Source organism: Theobroma cacao, chromosome 6 (assembly GCF_000208745.1).
Source record: "Theobroma cacao cultivar B97-61/B2 chromosome 6, Criollo_cocoa_genome_V2, whole genome shotgun sequence".
Taxonomy (NCBI): Eukaryota; Viridiplantae; Streptophyta; class Magnoliopsida; order Malvales; family Malvaceae; genus Theobroma; species Theobroma cacao.
Genome location: NC_030855.1, coordinates 11,675,059 through 11,689,496, shown reverse-complemented (window position 1 = coordinate 11,689,496; position 14,438 = coordinate 11,675,059). Strand labels below are relative to the sequence as shown.

The 14,438-nt window shown below is 33.1% G+C and overlaps 1 protein-coding gene across 3 annotated transcripts; it reads left to right on the top strand.

The window, feature by feature from the left end:
* Positions 5,667-13,515, top strand: LOC18595687 (pleiotropic drug resistance protein 1). Of its 3 annotated transcripts, none has more exons than XM_018123832.1 (21): positions 5,667-5,751; positions 7,042-7,201; positions 7,524-7,600; positions 7,789-7,842; positions 7,952-8,042; positions 8,142-8,443; positions 8,519-8,800; positions 8,891-9,207; positions 9,397-9,476; positions 9,572-9,678; positions 9,781-9,937; positions 10,023-10,130; positions 10,238-10,407; positions 10,499-10,831; positions 11,235-11,525; positions 11,640-11,723; positions 11,868-11,998; positions 12,086-12,313; positions 12,487-12,583; positions 12,729-12,983; positions 13,074-13,515. In XM_018123832.1, exons 1-21 carry the CDS (start codon positions 5,668-5,670, stop codon positions 13,329-13,331), a joined length of 3,666 nt encoding a protein of 1,221 aa, XP_017979321.1. In that variant the 5' UTR covers position 5,667; the 3' UTR covers positions 13,332-13,515. The 3 variants fall into 3 exon arrangements, with proteins under 3 accessions (XP_017979321.1, XP_017979320.1, XP_017979323.1); XM_018123831.1 differs by having other exon boundaries at positions 12,412-12,583; XM_018123834.1 differs by lacking the exons at positions 5,667-5,751; positions 7,789-7,842 and having other exon boundaries at positions 7,073-7,201; positions 12,412-12,583.

Here is a 14,438-nt window from a genome sequence, read left to right as displayed (position 1 = left end):
GCGAGTGTAGAACTCAACAATTATAATTTGTTCGACACTATACTTTGATTTTACCCTTTTAGAATGGACATCAATATTAACAATTCCTTTTCCGTTTTCCAAAATAACTAAAAATCTTTAAAAAATAAATAAATACACCACGTACAAAAATTTCATATCTTTTTTTATCTCTAAATGAGTTTTTAAATTTTAGATGTCAAATTGAGAATGAAATATAATTTGATTATCAAGTAGTTATAATAAACATATGTAATAGGTATTTTAAACTTAAACAGTACATGATAGATTTGGATCAGAAATACTAATGAAAACCACAATCTACGTGAATTTTCAAGTTCTTGATTAGTTTTGATTAGTTTTTTTTAAGAGAATGTTCGTAATGCCTTGTAAAATTGTAATTTAAAAGACATTTTATTATATGCCTTCTAATTTTTCGTTGTTTATAATTATGTGTCTTTTTTATTATTTTCTAAGTTCATAAATATTGAATAAAAATATTTATACTATTATTATTAACTTAAATTAAATTATGAAATTTTTATATATTTTTTTATTTTTCAGTTATTTGAGAATAATTATGACTTTTCCATATTTGGAAGCACTTGTTGATTAACCGTAATGAACAGTCGGAGAGACCCCCAATAATACATTTTGAAATAAGAGACATCAAAGTGCTTTAAGAGTATATTGAAAGGGTTTTTTGCATGTTACTGACAAATCAAGGAACAATGTTAGGTGAATTCTTATTTTCTGCTCGAGAAGACGAAGAAATAATTCATCAAGGAGAGGATTACATCATTTGGGATACCCTCTCAAATCTTACAACTGCTATTTATTAAACCTAAGCTCGGTATTTCTTTTATCTTTTTTTTTTGGCTGGAAATATATCTCTCATCTGACAAGCGATGTTGTGTTTTTTTATCTCATTTTTATAATATTAGAGGTGTATATAAGACTTTATTGTATTGATTAGCTTAAATGTACAACTCCACCTATAATCAATTAATTCTAGATCACTTTTCGTTACTAAATATGATATTAGAGTCTAGTTTCTCTTTTTAATACAAATGCAAGCTAATTTTCTCTTTCATACTAATTGTCCTAATCTCCTACACCATATATTTAAGGTAGAGCAAACAAATAGGAGTCCATACTATATCAAATTTAATAATAAAATTTAATTTAAAATCAATTAAAAATAGATGGAGAAAATCTCGTGTCTTTGTGTGTGTGTATATAGATTAATTAAGATGTACCAACTTGAATTTATTTACCATATATTTTTTCTATAAATAGATTTTATAAGGAAAAGAAAAAACTACAATTCAGGCCGGCTGCATAGGTTCAATTTGGTTTGGTTTTGGATAAACTAAACCCTAAGTCTAATACTTCTTAAAAGCGAATCCATCTAAATTGAATTTCATTTGTTCAAATTGGTTCAGTTCTTTCATATTTTTTAAATTTATTTAAATAAATTTATAGATATAATAAATGTTTTTATATTAAGGAAAATAAAAAGTAATATAAAAGATTAAAAAAATAATATTCAATTGGGACCTAGTTCAAACCAAATCAAATATAACAAAAAAGTCAAATTGAACTGAACCAAGCCTTTGGGTTCAAAAAAATTTTCGTTTTTCTTGAGTTTTTTCATACGCTGGACCGGCCATTAATACAGTAAACCCTGAAAGGTTAAAAAAAAGAGAAACAGAATAATTTGGTTGCTGTATTGAATGTTGAAAGAGATTCAACATTATCGGTTACGTTAGCCTAATGGACCTAGAAATAATTGGAGGCCTCTTCAGACTTGAGAACTCTTTAAAGCATGGTGACCAGCAGCTTTATATATATGTGGAGTACTGTTTGATTTCTCAATATCAAGTAACAGCTTTCGAAGTTACCAATGCCTTTGATAAATTGTTTGGTGCCGTCATTACTTGTTTACATATTTCTGACACTGGGATTTCGGTTCTTGGCGTTAGGTGTCCGGAGTGTATAACTCTGTTTCTCATATATATATATAAAGGTAAAATTATGTGATTAGACCCCATAATCTATCAAAATAATAGATTTAGTTCATATATAATAATTTGTTAAAATTGAGTCCTTATACTTTTCAAAAGTAAAAATGTCAGTCCGATGTATTAAAATTTTTTTATTATCTATGTTGATACGGCGTTTGGTTATGTTGACGTGATATTTTCTTATTGATATGACATTAAATTTGATGATTATAATGTGGTGTTTTACAAATGATGTAATAGTAGTGCTTATATGACATGATCAAGTTTTTACATAGATTTTATAAGTAGGACATAAAATTACCTAATGTGAGCTAATGGTTTTAAATAGGATTGGAACAAAAATAAACAAAAAATATGAATAGGCTTTTTGAGATTTAGGAAAAGAGTGTTATGAGGTTGAGAAAAATTAAATTTATGTGTTCCATAATTTAAAAAACTGAAAAGAATGTTGTGAAATAAATAAAAAAAATCACGTCAATGTTAACAGATAATCATATTAAATGTCACATTAATAAAAAAATATCATGTTAACATAAATAATAGAAAAATTTTAAAACTGTTAATAATTGGACTAATATTATTAATTTTAAAAAATATAAAAACTCAATTTTTATAAAAGTTATTGTATAGGGAGTAAATCCATTACTTTGCTAAAATATAAGTGCTAATTGCATAATTTAACTATTTATTAATTTAACAGATTGTTTTTTTTTTTATGAAATTTAATGTAACGGATTGTTAGAATGAAAGGAGGAAAACTCTCCTTTGCAAACACAGCAATTCCCGTAACTTGACCTTGTAGTAGATCCAACATTACCGTGAAAGTATATAGCGAACAAACATACGTTCTTCCCCTTTATCAAAACAACAATCAACATTTAACCAGCCTAGGCTAACCCCCACCACACCCAACCCGCACCCCTACCCTCAGCCCCACACAATCTTCCACCCTCTCCCCCCCCCTCCCCCCCCCCCACCCCCCCAACAGTATACAGCTATTAGTGAAAGTCAACCAAAGTGACCCCAACCGATTCATCATTCATAAAAGCCTACTGCATTGCAGCTTTGCCTTCACTACTAAACTCTCCAAGAATAATGCTCCTCATTCCCTTTGCCTTCACTACTGCCTTTCTCACAACTGAAACTAGCACCCCAAAATAGCCATACTCAATACTGCTCTTTCTGATATATGCTAGTGGCTTCTTAATATTATTGCTAATAAACTTTTCCTCGCCTTTGAAAAGCAAAGGAGTAAAGGTTGCTAGTGCTTCATTGAGGGGAATACTGGAGGCATAAAGAAAGTAGTATATGTTTTTCATATGTGTTTATTTCTAATAGAAACTGTAGTTGTATATTGGGTTAATTTCTTTTTAGTTTCAGCGGTAATAACTTAAATGAAGAGTGGAGAGGCAGGAGATCTTCATGAACTTGATCAAAGTTCGTTGAGGAGGGACAGTCCCTCAGTAGCAAGCAGCAGAAATGCTTCGGAAGTTTTTTCAATGTCTTTACAAGACGATGAAGAAGCTCTTAAGTGGGCTGCATTAGAAAGACTTCCCACGTACGAACGTTTAAAGAAAGGTTTGCTGCAAAGATCACGAGGTCAGACTAGTGAAATTGAGGTTAAGAACCTTACCTTTCATGAAAGAGTTAAGACAGTGGAGAGGTTATTCAAAAGCACTGAGGAAGACAATGAGAGTTTCTTGTTGCAGCTTAGAAACCGAATTGATAGGTAAGTAGCATATATATAGGATTTCTCTTTTGCTTCCTAATTTTCTCTCGCCTCCAAAGCAAAAGAAAGCTACATTTACTAAGTTGGATCCTGCTCTCTTTCCATTATTTTTCTGCCTAGAATTACTATGCAATATGCTAAGCAAGAGCAGGGTTAGAATGCCAAAATTTTGAAGTTATTTCCTACATTAGTACCTGATTTTTGGTTATGTTTTAGAAATCGGCTTCATGCTTTTCTTGTATGCATGATACCAGGGTTGGAATAGAACTTCCCAGGATTGAAGTTCGATTTGAGCAACTAAATGTTTGTGCCGAAGCTTATGTAGGAAGCAGAGCTCTGCCTTCATTTTTCAACTTTTATACCAATATGGTGGAGGTAATTGATTAATTAATCAGCCTCAAATGACGACAATATTCATCTTTAATTTTAGAATAATTCTTTCTAGTTTGCTGACGTTGATTTGTTATTTTTGTTCCCTAGAGCTTCCTAAGCTACCTCCGTCTACTTCCTAGTAGAAAGAAACAGATTAGTATCCTTGAAGGCGTTACTGGAATCCTTAAGCCTTGCAGGTGAGATGGCTGGCAAAAGTTGTTGTCAGTCAAATACATGATATGCTGCTAGCTTTTTCCCAAGAGTGAGATCCTTGTTTGGTGCAGTCCCGTGATCAGGCCCTTCAATGTGGACCGTCTCAAAAACTATATTACTTATCCGATCACATTCTCAGGAATGTAATCAATATTTCTCCCACCAAACGGCTTCTTTGGTCAATTGATGTGATGATCCGTCAGGAATTACGTTGGCCAGCAACCGGCTAAGTTTTAGTTTTGGAGGTATTTTCAGTTTACCATGCCGGTTGGTTCTGACATTCTTCTTCTTTTTCTTTTTTCAAAATCTTTCACTTCTCAGTTTCCAGAGCTTTTAAAATGATCCAAATAATGCAAAACTTTAAATTTTAAGAAATTAAACTAAGGAAAAAAACATGAGAAAGAAAATTCAAGAATCGAGGATATACTAAATGGTTTTTGATCAATTAAGTTTTGGGTTATCACCTTATTTCAAGTTACAAATTACTTTAAATCGAGTCACTTTACTTTTCAAATTACTCAAATTCAAATTATCTCTATTTGAATCAATTCGAGTTAGTTAAACTATTTTATAATATTATCCACTTATAATTAGATTTAATTTTGAGTGAATTAAGTCAATTCAAAATTTAAATTAGAATGTTATAATGACAAAAATCAAGTGGCAAAATATATTAAGGAGGGGTTCGCTCACATAAATACAAACCATAATTGACAAATTAGTAATTATAATTCTTATTATGTTTACAAACAATTAATTAAAATGAGACTAAGATATCTATTAAAATGTAAGATGTATAAAAATTGGGGTGAAATTACATCATATACCACTTAAATCCTAAGAGTTTAAAAATTTGACAACTATAAATGTAAAATTAAATTGGAGTAAAACTACCTTTAATAACTGAAGTAAAATGATAATAAAATAATTGTTAAATTCAGAAAACAAGTAATGGTTTATTATTACATGAAATCAAAATTCCTCTACCTATTGTCAACCCACAAGAAATTGCCCTTCATCTAGCTCATAAGCTTAAGTGTATTCCTTAAAAGACTTTATGTTTCACCCATCTCATAAGCTTATTCATGGTAGGAAACCCAAATGGTTTGTTGTATAGTGCTCTTATTTGAAAGTTTCTCTCTGTCTTGTATGTTAGAACTGGTAATTGCCGGTTTACCAAAGCCCAAAAGTTGATCTAACGGCTTGTAACCCATAATGCCAAATCGGAGGGTCAAAACTCACGTGCTTGGCAAAGATTGCACCAGACAAGGATCTCAGCACTCTAGTCATAACTTTGTCCTTTTAGTGTTTTGAACGAGTTTTTGCAGAATGACATTGCTGCTCGGTCCTCCAAGCTCAGGAAAAACCACACTTTTATTGGCATTGGCTGGGATGCTTAATCAAGATCTTAGGGTACGTTTTGTCACGTAAAATGAAATAAAATAATTATTATGTAAAAATAAAATAGAATTATTACTTTATAATTTAGTTTATGAAATAGAATAAGATAGAAATTATTATTATGATTTATTTTACTGTTTGGTTGGTGGAACTAATTTTGAAATAATCAAGAAATAAATGATAAAATGACAAAATTACCCTTTATTATAATAAGATTTATTTTCATCAAAAATAAAAATAAATTTTTTTTCATTAAACATCAATAATTTTTATTAATTATTAATATTTTAACTATGTTAAATGATTGAATAATTTATTTTTAAATTAGTTATACAATTTTTAATTTTAATTATTTGAATCATTTTTCTCTCTTTTTATTTTTCATGTCTTCATCTTTTAATTTCTATTTTCATTAAACATCAATAATTTACTATTAAATTATTAAATAATTTATATTAAATTAGTTATATAATTTTTTATTTTAATTATTTGAATTTATTTCTCTATTTGTATTTTTCATTTTTTAATCTTTTAATTTTTATTGTTATTAAATATCAATAAGGGAGAAAAAGAAAAGAAAGAAAGTATAGTGCTAGGGTTGTAATTAGTTCTATTAAATAGGGACATTTTCGTCCAATTATATTTTTTTCCTATGCCATCAATCATGGAATGTCTAATGGGTAATAATGGGGAGGGAGGGGAATGGTTAAGCCTCTTTTTTCCCAACAGGAAAATGCCACCAAACAAGGAATAAAAAAGTGCAAGGAATAAAGAGGGAATGACTAATACCAAACACGCCATTAGGGTAATAATGGGGGGACTTTCTTTTTTTGGGCTATTCACTTTTATTATTTTACTTGATCGTGATCTTTTCAACAGTTGCGCAAAGTCAAACGTAAGTAGCAACATTAATTATAATGCAAATTATTACTTAGGTTAGTACAATATCAAGTACTTAATGTATTTCACCCGCATTTAATAAAATTATTTCTCATATATATAATAAAATAATATGCTCCATCTGCCCCCTTGATCTTTATTGCCATTCATACTCATTGGAATTAAGAAAGAATAACCTCTGAATTTAAAGATTTTTTTTAATAATATTTCAATTTTTTAATACTAAATAATTAAAGAAATTAAATTCAAAATATAAGAAGGTATTAAAATGAGCTACAGAAGAAAAGAATCAAACAACTCTATTTTCTACAGAATGAAGATTAGTGGACCTTGGTACTTTTACACTTATTAGCGTATGCCCAACCTGAACCTGATGTTCTCTTTATCCTTTTGCAAAATCAGTTCTCGGGGAGGGTTACTTATAATGGCCATGACCTTCGAGAGTTCGTGCCTCAAAAGTCTGCTGCTTATATAAGTCAACATGATCTCCATATACCTGAAATGACAGTCAGAGAGACCTTGGCTTTCTCTGCCAGATGCCAGGGGGCTGGTTCACAATATGGTTAGTGGATGTTTTTTTTTTTTTTTCTCTTTTAGTTCTTCTGTATATAAAAAAGATGGGATAAAAGAATCGATATCTTAAAAGTATAAGGAAGGATGTTCGACCTGAAATCAATTGACGTGTAAAAGACTTATTGTGCAACACGAACTTCATACGTACGATAATAACCTTATTAGAAGTGCTAATTAATGTGATATTATGTTAAATTTTTAATACTGAAGCATACATATTCACAAATAATGAACAGAGTTACTGGAAATATTGTTGTTCAATAGGATGCAGAAGCTTTATTTGATCTTGTCATTCCTCTTTGTGCATGCAGACATGCTAGTGGAATTGTTAAGGAGAGAGAAAGCAGCTAATATTAAGCCAGATCCTGATGTTGATATATTTATGAAGGTGAGTTCAATTGCTTTAGACATATTAAGCATTTCCTAGAATGGAATTAATCTTTTTATATATATTTCTGGTCAACATAAACTCTATATCCTTTTTGAATCCTTATTAAGGTGAAATTCACAATCAAAATATTCTTTTATGTCAAGAGTTTCTCTTTCCCCTAAAATTGAACCGCACATATATTTTAGGCGGCAGCTACAGAAGGCCAAGAGATGAACATTGTTGTGGATTATGTGTTGAAGGTATAGTATCTCCTTAAAACTTGCTACCATTGTTTGGGGTGTGAGGAATTATGGTACTTGTCTATATGAAGCAATCAAAGGTTATAACGCACTTCACTTGTAATCTCAGATTTTAGGACTTGAAGTCTGTGCAGATACCTTGGTAGGGGATGGGATGCTAAGAGGAATATCTGGAGGGCAGAAGAAACGTCTTACTACAGGTAAAACAATCCAAACTTGTAGAAGATTTGCTATTTTTTTTTTTTATAACCGTTTCATTAAGTAAGATGATTGACAGTATCTGGACTAGTAAATTTCAGGTGAAATGCTGGTTGGACCAGCTAAGGTGTTGTTGATGGATGAGATATCAACTGGTTTGGACAGCTCCACTACTTTCCAAGTCGTAAATGCACTCAAGAATTACGTCCACGTTCTTGATGGGACCGCTTTGATCTCTCTCCTGCAGCCCCAGCCTGAGACTTATGATCTCTTCGATGACATTATTCTCCTCTCTGATGGACAAATTGTGTATCAAGGGCCCCGTGAACACGTGCTCGAATTTTTTGAATCCATGGGCTTTAGATGTCCTGAGAGGAAAGGAGTGGCTGACTTTCTTCAAGAAGTAAGAGTAAATTGTTAAAAGAACATACTATACAAATTAATAGATGAAGTTTGAACTGGTGTTCTTTCCTTGCAGGTGACATCAAAAAAGGATCAAGGGCAGTACTGGGCTCGTGAGAATGAGCCTTACAGATATGTCACAATCAAGGAATTTGTACAAGCCTTCAAGTCATTTCATGTTAGCTTGAAACTTAAAACTGAGATCAGCGCCCCATTTGATAGGAGCAAAAGTCACAGAGCTGCCTTAACAACCCAGAAGTATGGTGTTGGAAAGAAGGAGCTTTTTAATGCTTGCATGTCAAGAGAACTCTTGCTGACAAAGAGGAACTCGTTTGTTATCATATTCAAGCTCATTCAGGTGAAATAGATTGACGTCCATAGTCAAATGCTAATGAGAGGTTTAGATGAAATCTCACAATCTATCACTTTTCTTTGCATCACATTTCAGCTATTAGTAACAGCATTTGTCACGATGACGGTCTTCCTACGAACTGAGATGCATAGAGATTCACAAAGTGATGGAGGGATATTCATGGGATCTCTCTTCTTCATACTTTATGTGAGCATGCTTAATGGATTTTCAGAGACGTCCATGACCATTGCAAAGCTTCCTGTTTTCTACAAGCAAAGAGCATTTCTCCTTTATCCTCCTTGGGCATATGCTCTTCCTTCATGGTCCATTAGGCTCCCCATTTCATTAATAGAAGTAGCTGTTTTTGTTTTCCCCATTTATTATGTCATTGGATATGATCCAAATGTTGGCAGGTACAGGCTAATCAAACAAACAGTTAATTTCTAAACAACTTATTAATTTGGTTGTTATTAATATTTTTAATAATCAATGATATAAAGAAGCATATAATATACTCGCAGATTCTTCAGACAATATCTCCTGCTGTTGCTTATAAAAGTAATGGCCTCTGTATTTTTCCGATTCCTTGGTGCTGTTTGTAGGACCCCAATTTTGGGAAACACATTTGCTGCTCTTGGGTTGATAATTTATGTTGTGTTAGGTGGTTTTGTCCTCTCCAAAGGTATTTCTAATATCGTTTCACAAACTAGAAATGGAACAATAATTTTAATGCTGAGAAACCTTGTAAGAAGTCCATTTCTTTTTTGGTGCATCCAGAATCTGTGAAGAAATGGTGGATATGGGTATACTGGTCATCTCCTATGATGTACGCGCAAAATGCACTTGCAGTAAATGAATTCCTCGGAGAGAGTTGGAGGCATCCAGTAAGTTTCTGAAATTTGAGTCTCAATAGTACCACCACAGGCATACCAAGTAAGTTCTCAACTAAAATGTGGTAATGATTAGTTTCACTTTTTGTTTCAAAGGTTTATCCAAATTCAACAGAAACACTTGGCATTGTTGTTCTGAAGACTCGTGGAATGTTTCTAGATTCATATTGGTATTGGATAGGAGTAGGATCAACTATAGGATTCACATTGGTATTCTGTTGCCTCTTTACAGTTGCTCTCACTTACCTCAACCGTAAGTAGCTGTGCCCTTGTTTACATAATGTTTTCCAAGAAAAGATCAGCTTTTATTGATTTATTATAGGTGAATTAATTTACAGCAATTGAGAAGAGTGAGGCCTTCATATCAGAAGAAACCTTTCAAAGTAAACAAGATGATAATAATGACAAGAAAACCCAGCTCTCTTGCCAAGGAGCTGAATCTGCAGGTAATATCTCCTCTCCAAACTCCTCTTGTATAATTTACCTGCAACATTGCCTGTTTTTTGTCAGATAATTGATTTGATGGTTAAAGCCTATTATATTTGACTTGCAGGAAAAGGAAATGACGAGATAAGAAGAGTCTCCTCTACCATAACATCCACGGAGAATTTTGAAACCAATGCAGGGGTACCCCAAAGACGAAGGAGAAGAGGAATGGTCCTTCCATTTGAACAATTTTGGATCACTTTTGATGCAATTAGATACTTTGTGGACATGCCACAGGTAACTTCAAACTTGACAAGTCTAAACATTTGCAGAAGCTAAAATAGGTATATTTAAGAATTTAAAATTATCTTTTTAATTGGACTTGCAGGAAATGAAAAACCAAGGTGTCAATGAAGACAGACTAGAGCTTTTGAAAGGTGTAAGTGGCACATTTAGGCCTTCTATTCTGACAGCGCTAATGGGTGTTAGTGGTGCTGGGAAAACCACTTTGATGGATGTTCTAGCTGGCAGGAAAACGGATGGATACATTCAAGGAAGCATAACAATTTCAGGGTACCAAAAGAAGAAAGAAACATTCACTCGAATTTTTGGTTATTGTGAACAGAATGACATTCATTCTCCCCATGTTACCATCTATGAGTCCTTGATCTACTCAGCCTGGCTTCGCCTACCTCCTGAAGTTGATTCTGGGACTCGAAAGGTCAACTTCGTTACTTGAAATAGTAATATATGTCGTAGGATGGAAACCTAACCTTGGTTTTTTGCGAAGTGGTTCTCATTTTTGCTAGCGTTGGCCGGATTTGGTTAGAATTGCATGGATAAATGGAAGTCAATACAGTTCAAGCATTATTCATAGTATTATCTAGCACAACAAAGCCTTTAATGTTTACATTTAATTTGTCCATCTTATTAATCACATATTGGGGCTGATTTTCTGTTCTTGTGCAAGGTGTTGATTAGAGACTTAGCTCATGTATTAGGCACATGCTTGAGCTCAACTCGTATTTGTTAATAGGCTGCTAGATGAACTATGTTTAAACTTTTTAGTCAAGTGATTTGACCTCATAAAACATTATTCTAATTGCTATAATTAGTAGTTGCAGATGTTCATTGAGGAGGTAATGGAACTTATGGAATTGTCGCCATTAAGGGATGCAATGGTTGGGTTGCCCGGTGTGAATGGTCTATCATTGGAGCAGCGCAAGAGACTAACAGTTGCAGTTGAGCTCATGGCAAACCCCTCAATAATATTCATGGATGAGCCAACCTCAGGTCTTGATGCAAGAGCAGCAGCCATTGTCATGAGAACAATCAGGAACACTGTTGACACAGGAAGAACCGTAGTCTGTACAATCCATCAACCAAGCATTGAAATCTTTGAAGCTTTTGATGAGGTCAGTTAGACTAAAGACTTGCAATTAGCACTTCTCAGTTGTAATTACCCAAAAAAAAAAGAAAAAAATTACAGATTTTCGTGTGACCTTGAACTATTTTACCTGAGATTGCAGTTGTTTTTAATGGCACGAGGAGGACAAGAGATATATGCAGGGCCATTGGGTCACCATTCTTTTCACTTAATCAAATATTTCGAGGTAGTGCTTCTACATGTCTCAATTTATATGATATAAATGTTATACCATTCTTTGTTGCTTTTCCTTTTTCCACCCCTGCCCTGACAGAGAGGGATTAAGGATGATTACCAAATATACTTCAAATGCCTCATTGTCATTTTTTAGGAGATAGAAGGAATAAGTAAAATCAAGGATGGTTACAATCCGGCAACATGGGTTCTAGAGGTCACAACGTCAGCACAATCAGACTTAGGAATTGATCTCAATGATGTATACAGGAAGTCAGAATTGTATAGGTGAATAAAGAAACTCACATACCCCATAGTAGAGTTATATCCGAAATTTATTGTAGAAGTTCTAATCTACAACTTCCACTGCTTCAGGAGAAATAAGGCTCTTATTAAAGAACTAAGCATCCCTGCTCCAGGAACAAAAGAGCTTTACTTCCCTACAAAATACTCACAAAGTTTCCTCACCCAATGGAAAGCTTGCTTGTGGAAACAAAATTGTTCATATTGGCGCAACACAGCATATACTGCTTTCAGACTTTTGTTCACAGCTTTTTTAGCTTTAGTGTATGGAAGTATGTTCTGGGACCTCGGCTCCAAAAGGTGACTTGGAATTTAAGTAAATAAAAATGAAGTTTAGAAGATTATATAGCATCACTACATGATAATATTTTCATCAATGCTTGAACTCATTTTGATAGGAAAAGGCGACAGGATTTATCTAATGCAATGGGTGCTATGTACACTTCTGTTTACTTCATTGGTGTCATAAACAGCTTTTTAGTGATACCGGTTGTTGGTATCGAACGAACAGTCTTTTATAGAGAAAGAGCAGCAGGAATGTATTCATCCCTAGCATATTCTCTAGCACAGGTATCTAGTTCATTCAAATTGTTCTTTTCTATGACAACTTAAACAAGTGAACAAAAAAAAAAAACAGTAATATACAGTTCCATTTTATTCTGCACCGGCCACAATATGATAGGAGTATGCCTAACAGTTTTATTTTTCGATTTAGGTTGTGATTGAGCTTCCTTATCTTTTCATACTAGCTATAGCATATGGTGTTATAATCTATGCGATGATTGGATTTGAGTGGAATGCTACTAAGTTTTTCTGGTACATGTTCTTCATGTTTTTCAATTTGTTGGACAACACAATCTTTGCTATGATGCTTGTGGCTTTGACACCAAACCAACAAGTCGCCTATATTGTTAGCACTGCTATCTACTCGCTATGGAACTTGTTTGCAGGCTTCATTATCCCCAGACCTGTGAGTTTTTCCCATCATTACTCTCGAATGGTTGATATTTTTTTAAGTGGTTTTTATTGGTTTTAATATTCTTGTTTCTTGGAAATACAGAGAATTCCAGTTTGGTGGAGATGGTATTCTTGGACATCTCCACTTACTTGGACGTTCTACGGATTGATTGCCTCACAATTTGGAGATGTGAAAGACATGCTTGATACAAATGAAACAGTACAAAGCTTTATCCGAAGTCATTATGGTTTCAGACATGATTTTATTGGGGTTGTTGCTGCCCCAATTGTTGCATTTGCAGTGCTCTTTGCTCTCATCTTTTCTGTTTCAATAAAAGTGATGAACTTTCAAAGGAGGTGAAAGGTTAGAAGATTATTATGTAGAAATGCAGAACTTGTGTGCTCAACACCAGAAATAATCTGCTATGGAAATGGAAAAATGTTTCTACTTTTCGTCCTATTTAGCATTTTTTTGGAATCAAAGGCGAATTTATTGCTTGGAACTTGAAACATAGTCTGCAAAGCCAATTTATGGGTTTCGATTGTGCCACTATATATTAATTAATTAATTCTGCTTCACTCTTTCATTCAAATTCATTTTCAACTAGAATGAGGCCTGCGCTACGCAACGAGTGTGTAAATTTTAATAAACGATTGTGGCAGAAGTAAGTTTTTTTGTTAAAGGAACCAAAACCTGTCTCATAACAGTCATATATCATACTGCAAAAACATTCTAGGAGTGTTTTATGTGTACACAGTCAGCATTTATACAACACAAAAATGTTTCTTCTATGTTTGAGATGTTGTTAAAACAAGGCAAACTCAAAAAAGATGATGATCATGTTCTACACCACATCAGAAACATAGTATGCTACACAATATATAACAAAAAACTAAGTGGTAGCATTTTCTTCATCTTTGAAAGATTGCTTGTACCATATACAGCCAGCACTTCAATTAAAGGAAGATTATATTTTAAGAAGTCTCAAATTTTGAAACTCAATTTACATATAAATGTAAATGTTGTGAGTGAGATTACTATTACAAAAATTGGGCCGGTATTGTTGAGATAAGGTTGTTAAGGCTAGTTGGCTTTTCCTCATCCCTTGCCGAAACATTATGAAAACAATATTTGAGATCACTCTATAAACATTTCTTTAATTCATTAAACTGTATATTGCATATATAAGTGAAAAGTATGCATGGTAATGGTGATGCTGATAATGTGTCTACAGGACATGCCATATTTGAGTATGTGTGAAACAAATTGGGAAAGGAAGTAAATATATGAGTAATTCATTGTAAAGAAATGATACTTGTATGACACAGATACGGAAGTTGAGAAGCCATAATTCTGTTGAGGAGGTATCACCTTAAAATTGGAAGTTTGTTCATCATCCAACAGTCAGAAGTAATAATCATGAAGATATTCGATCAAACCTTTTCATTCCTCAATAAATGTTGCTGA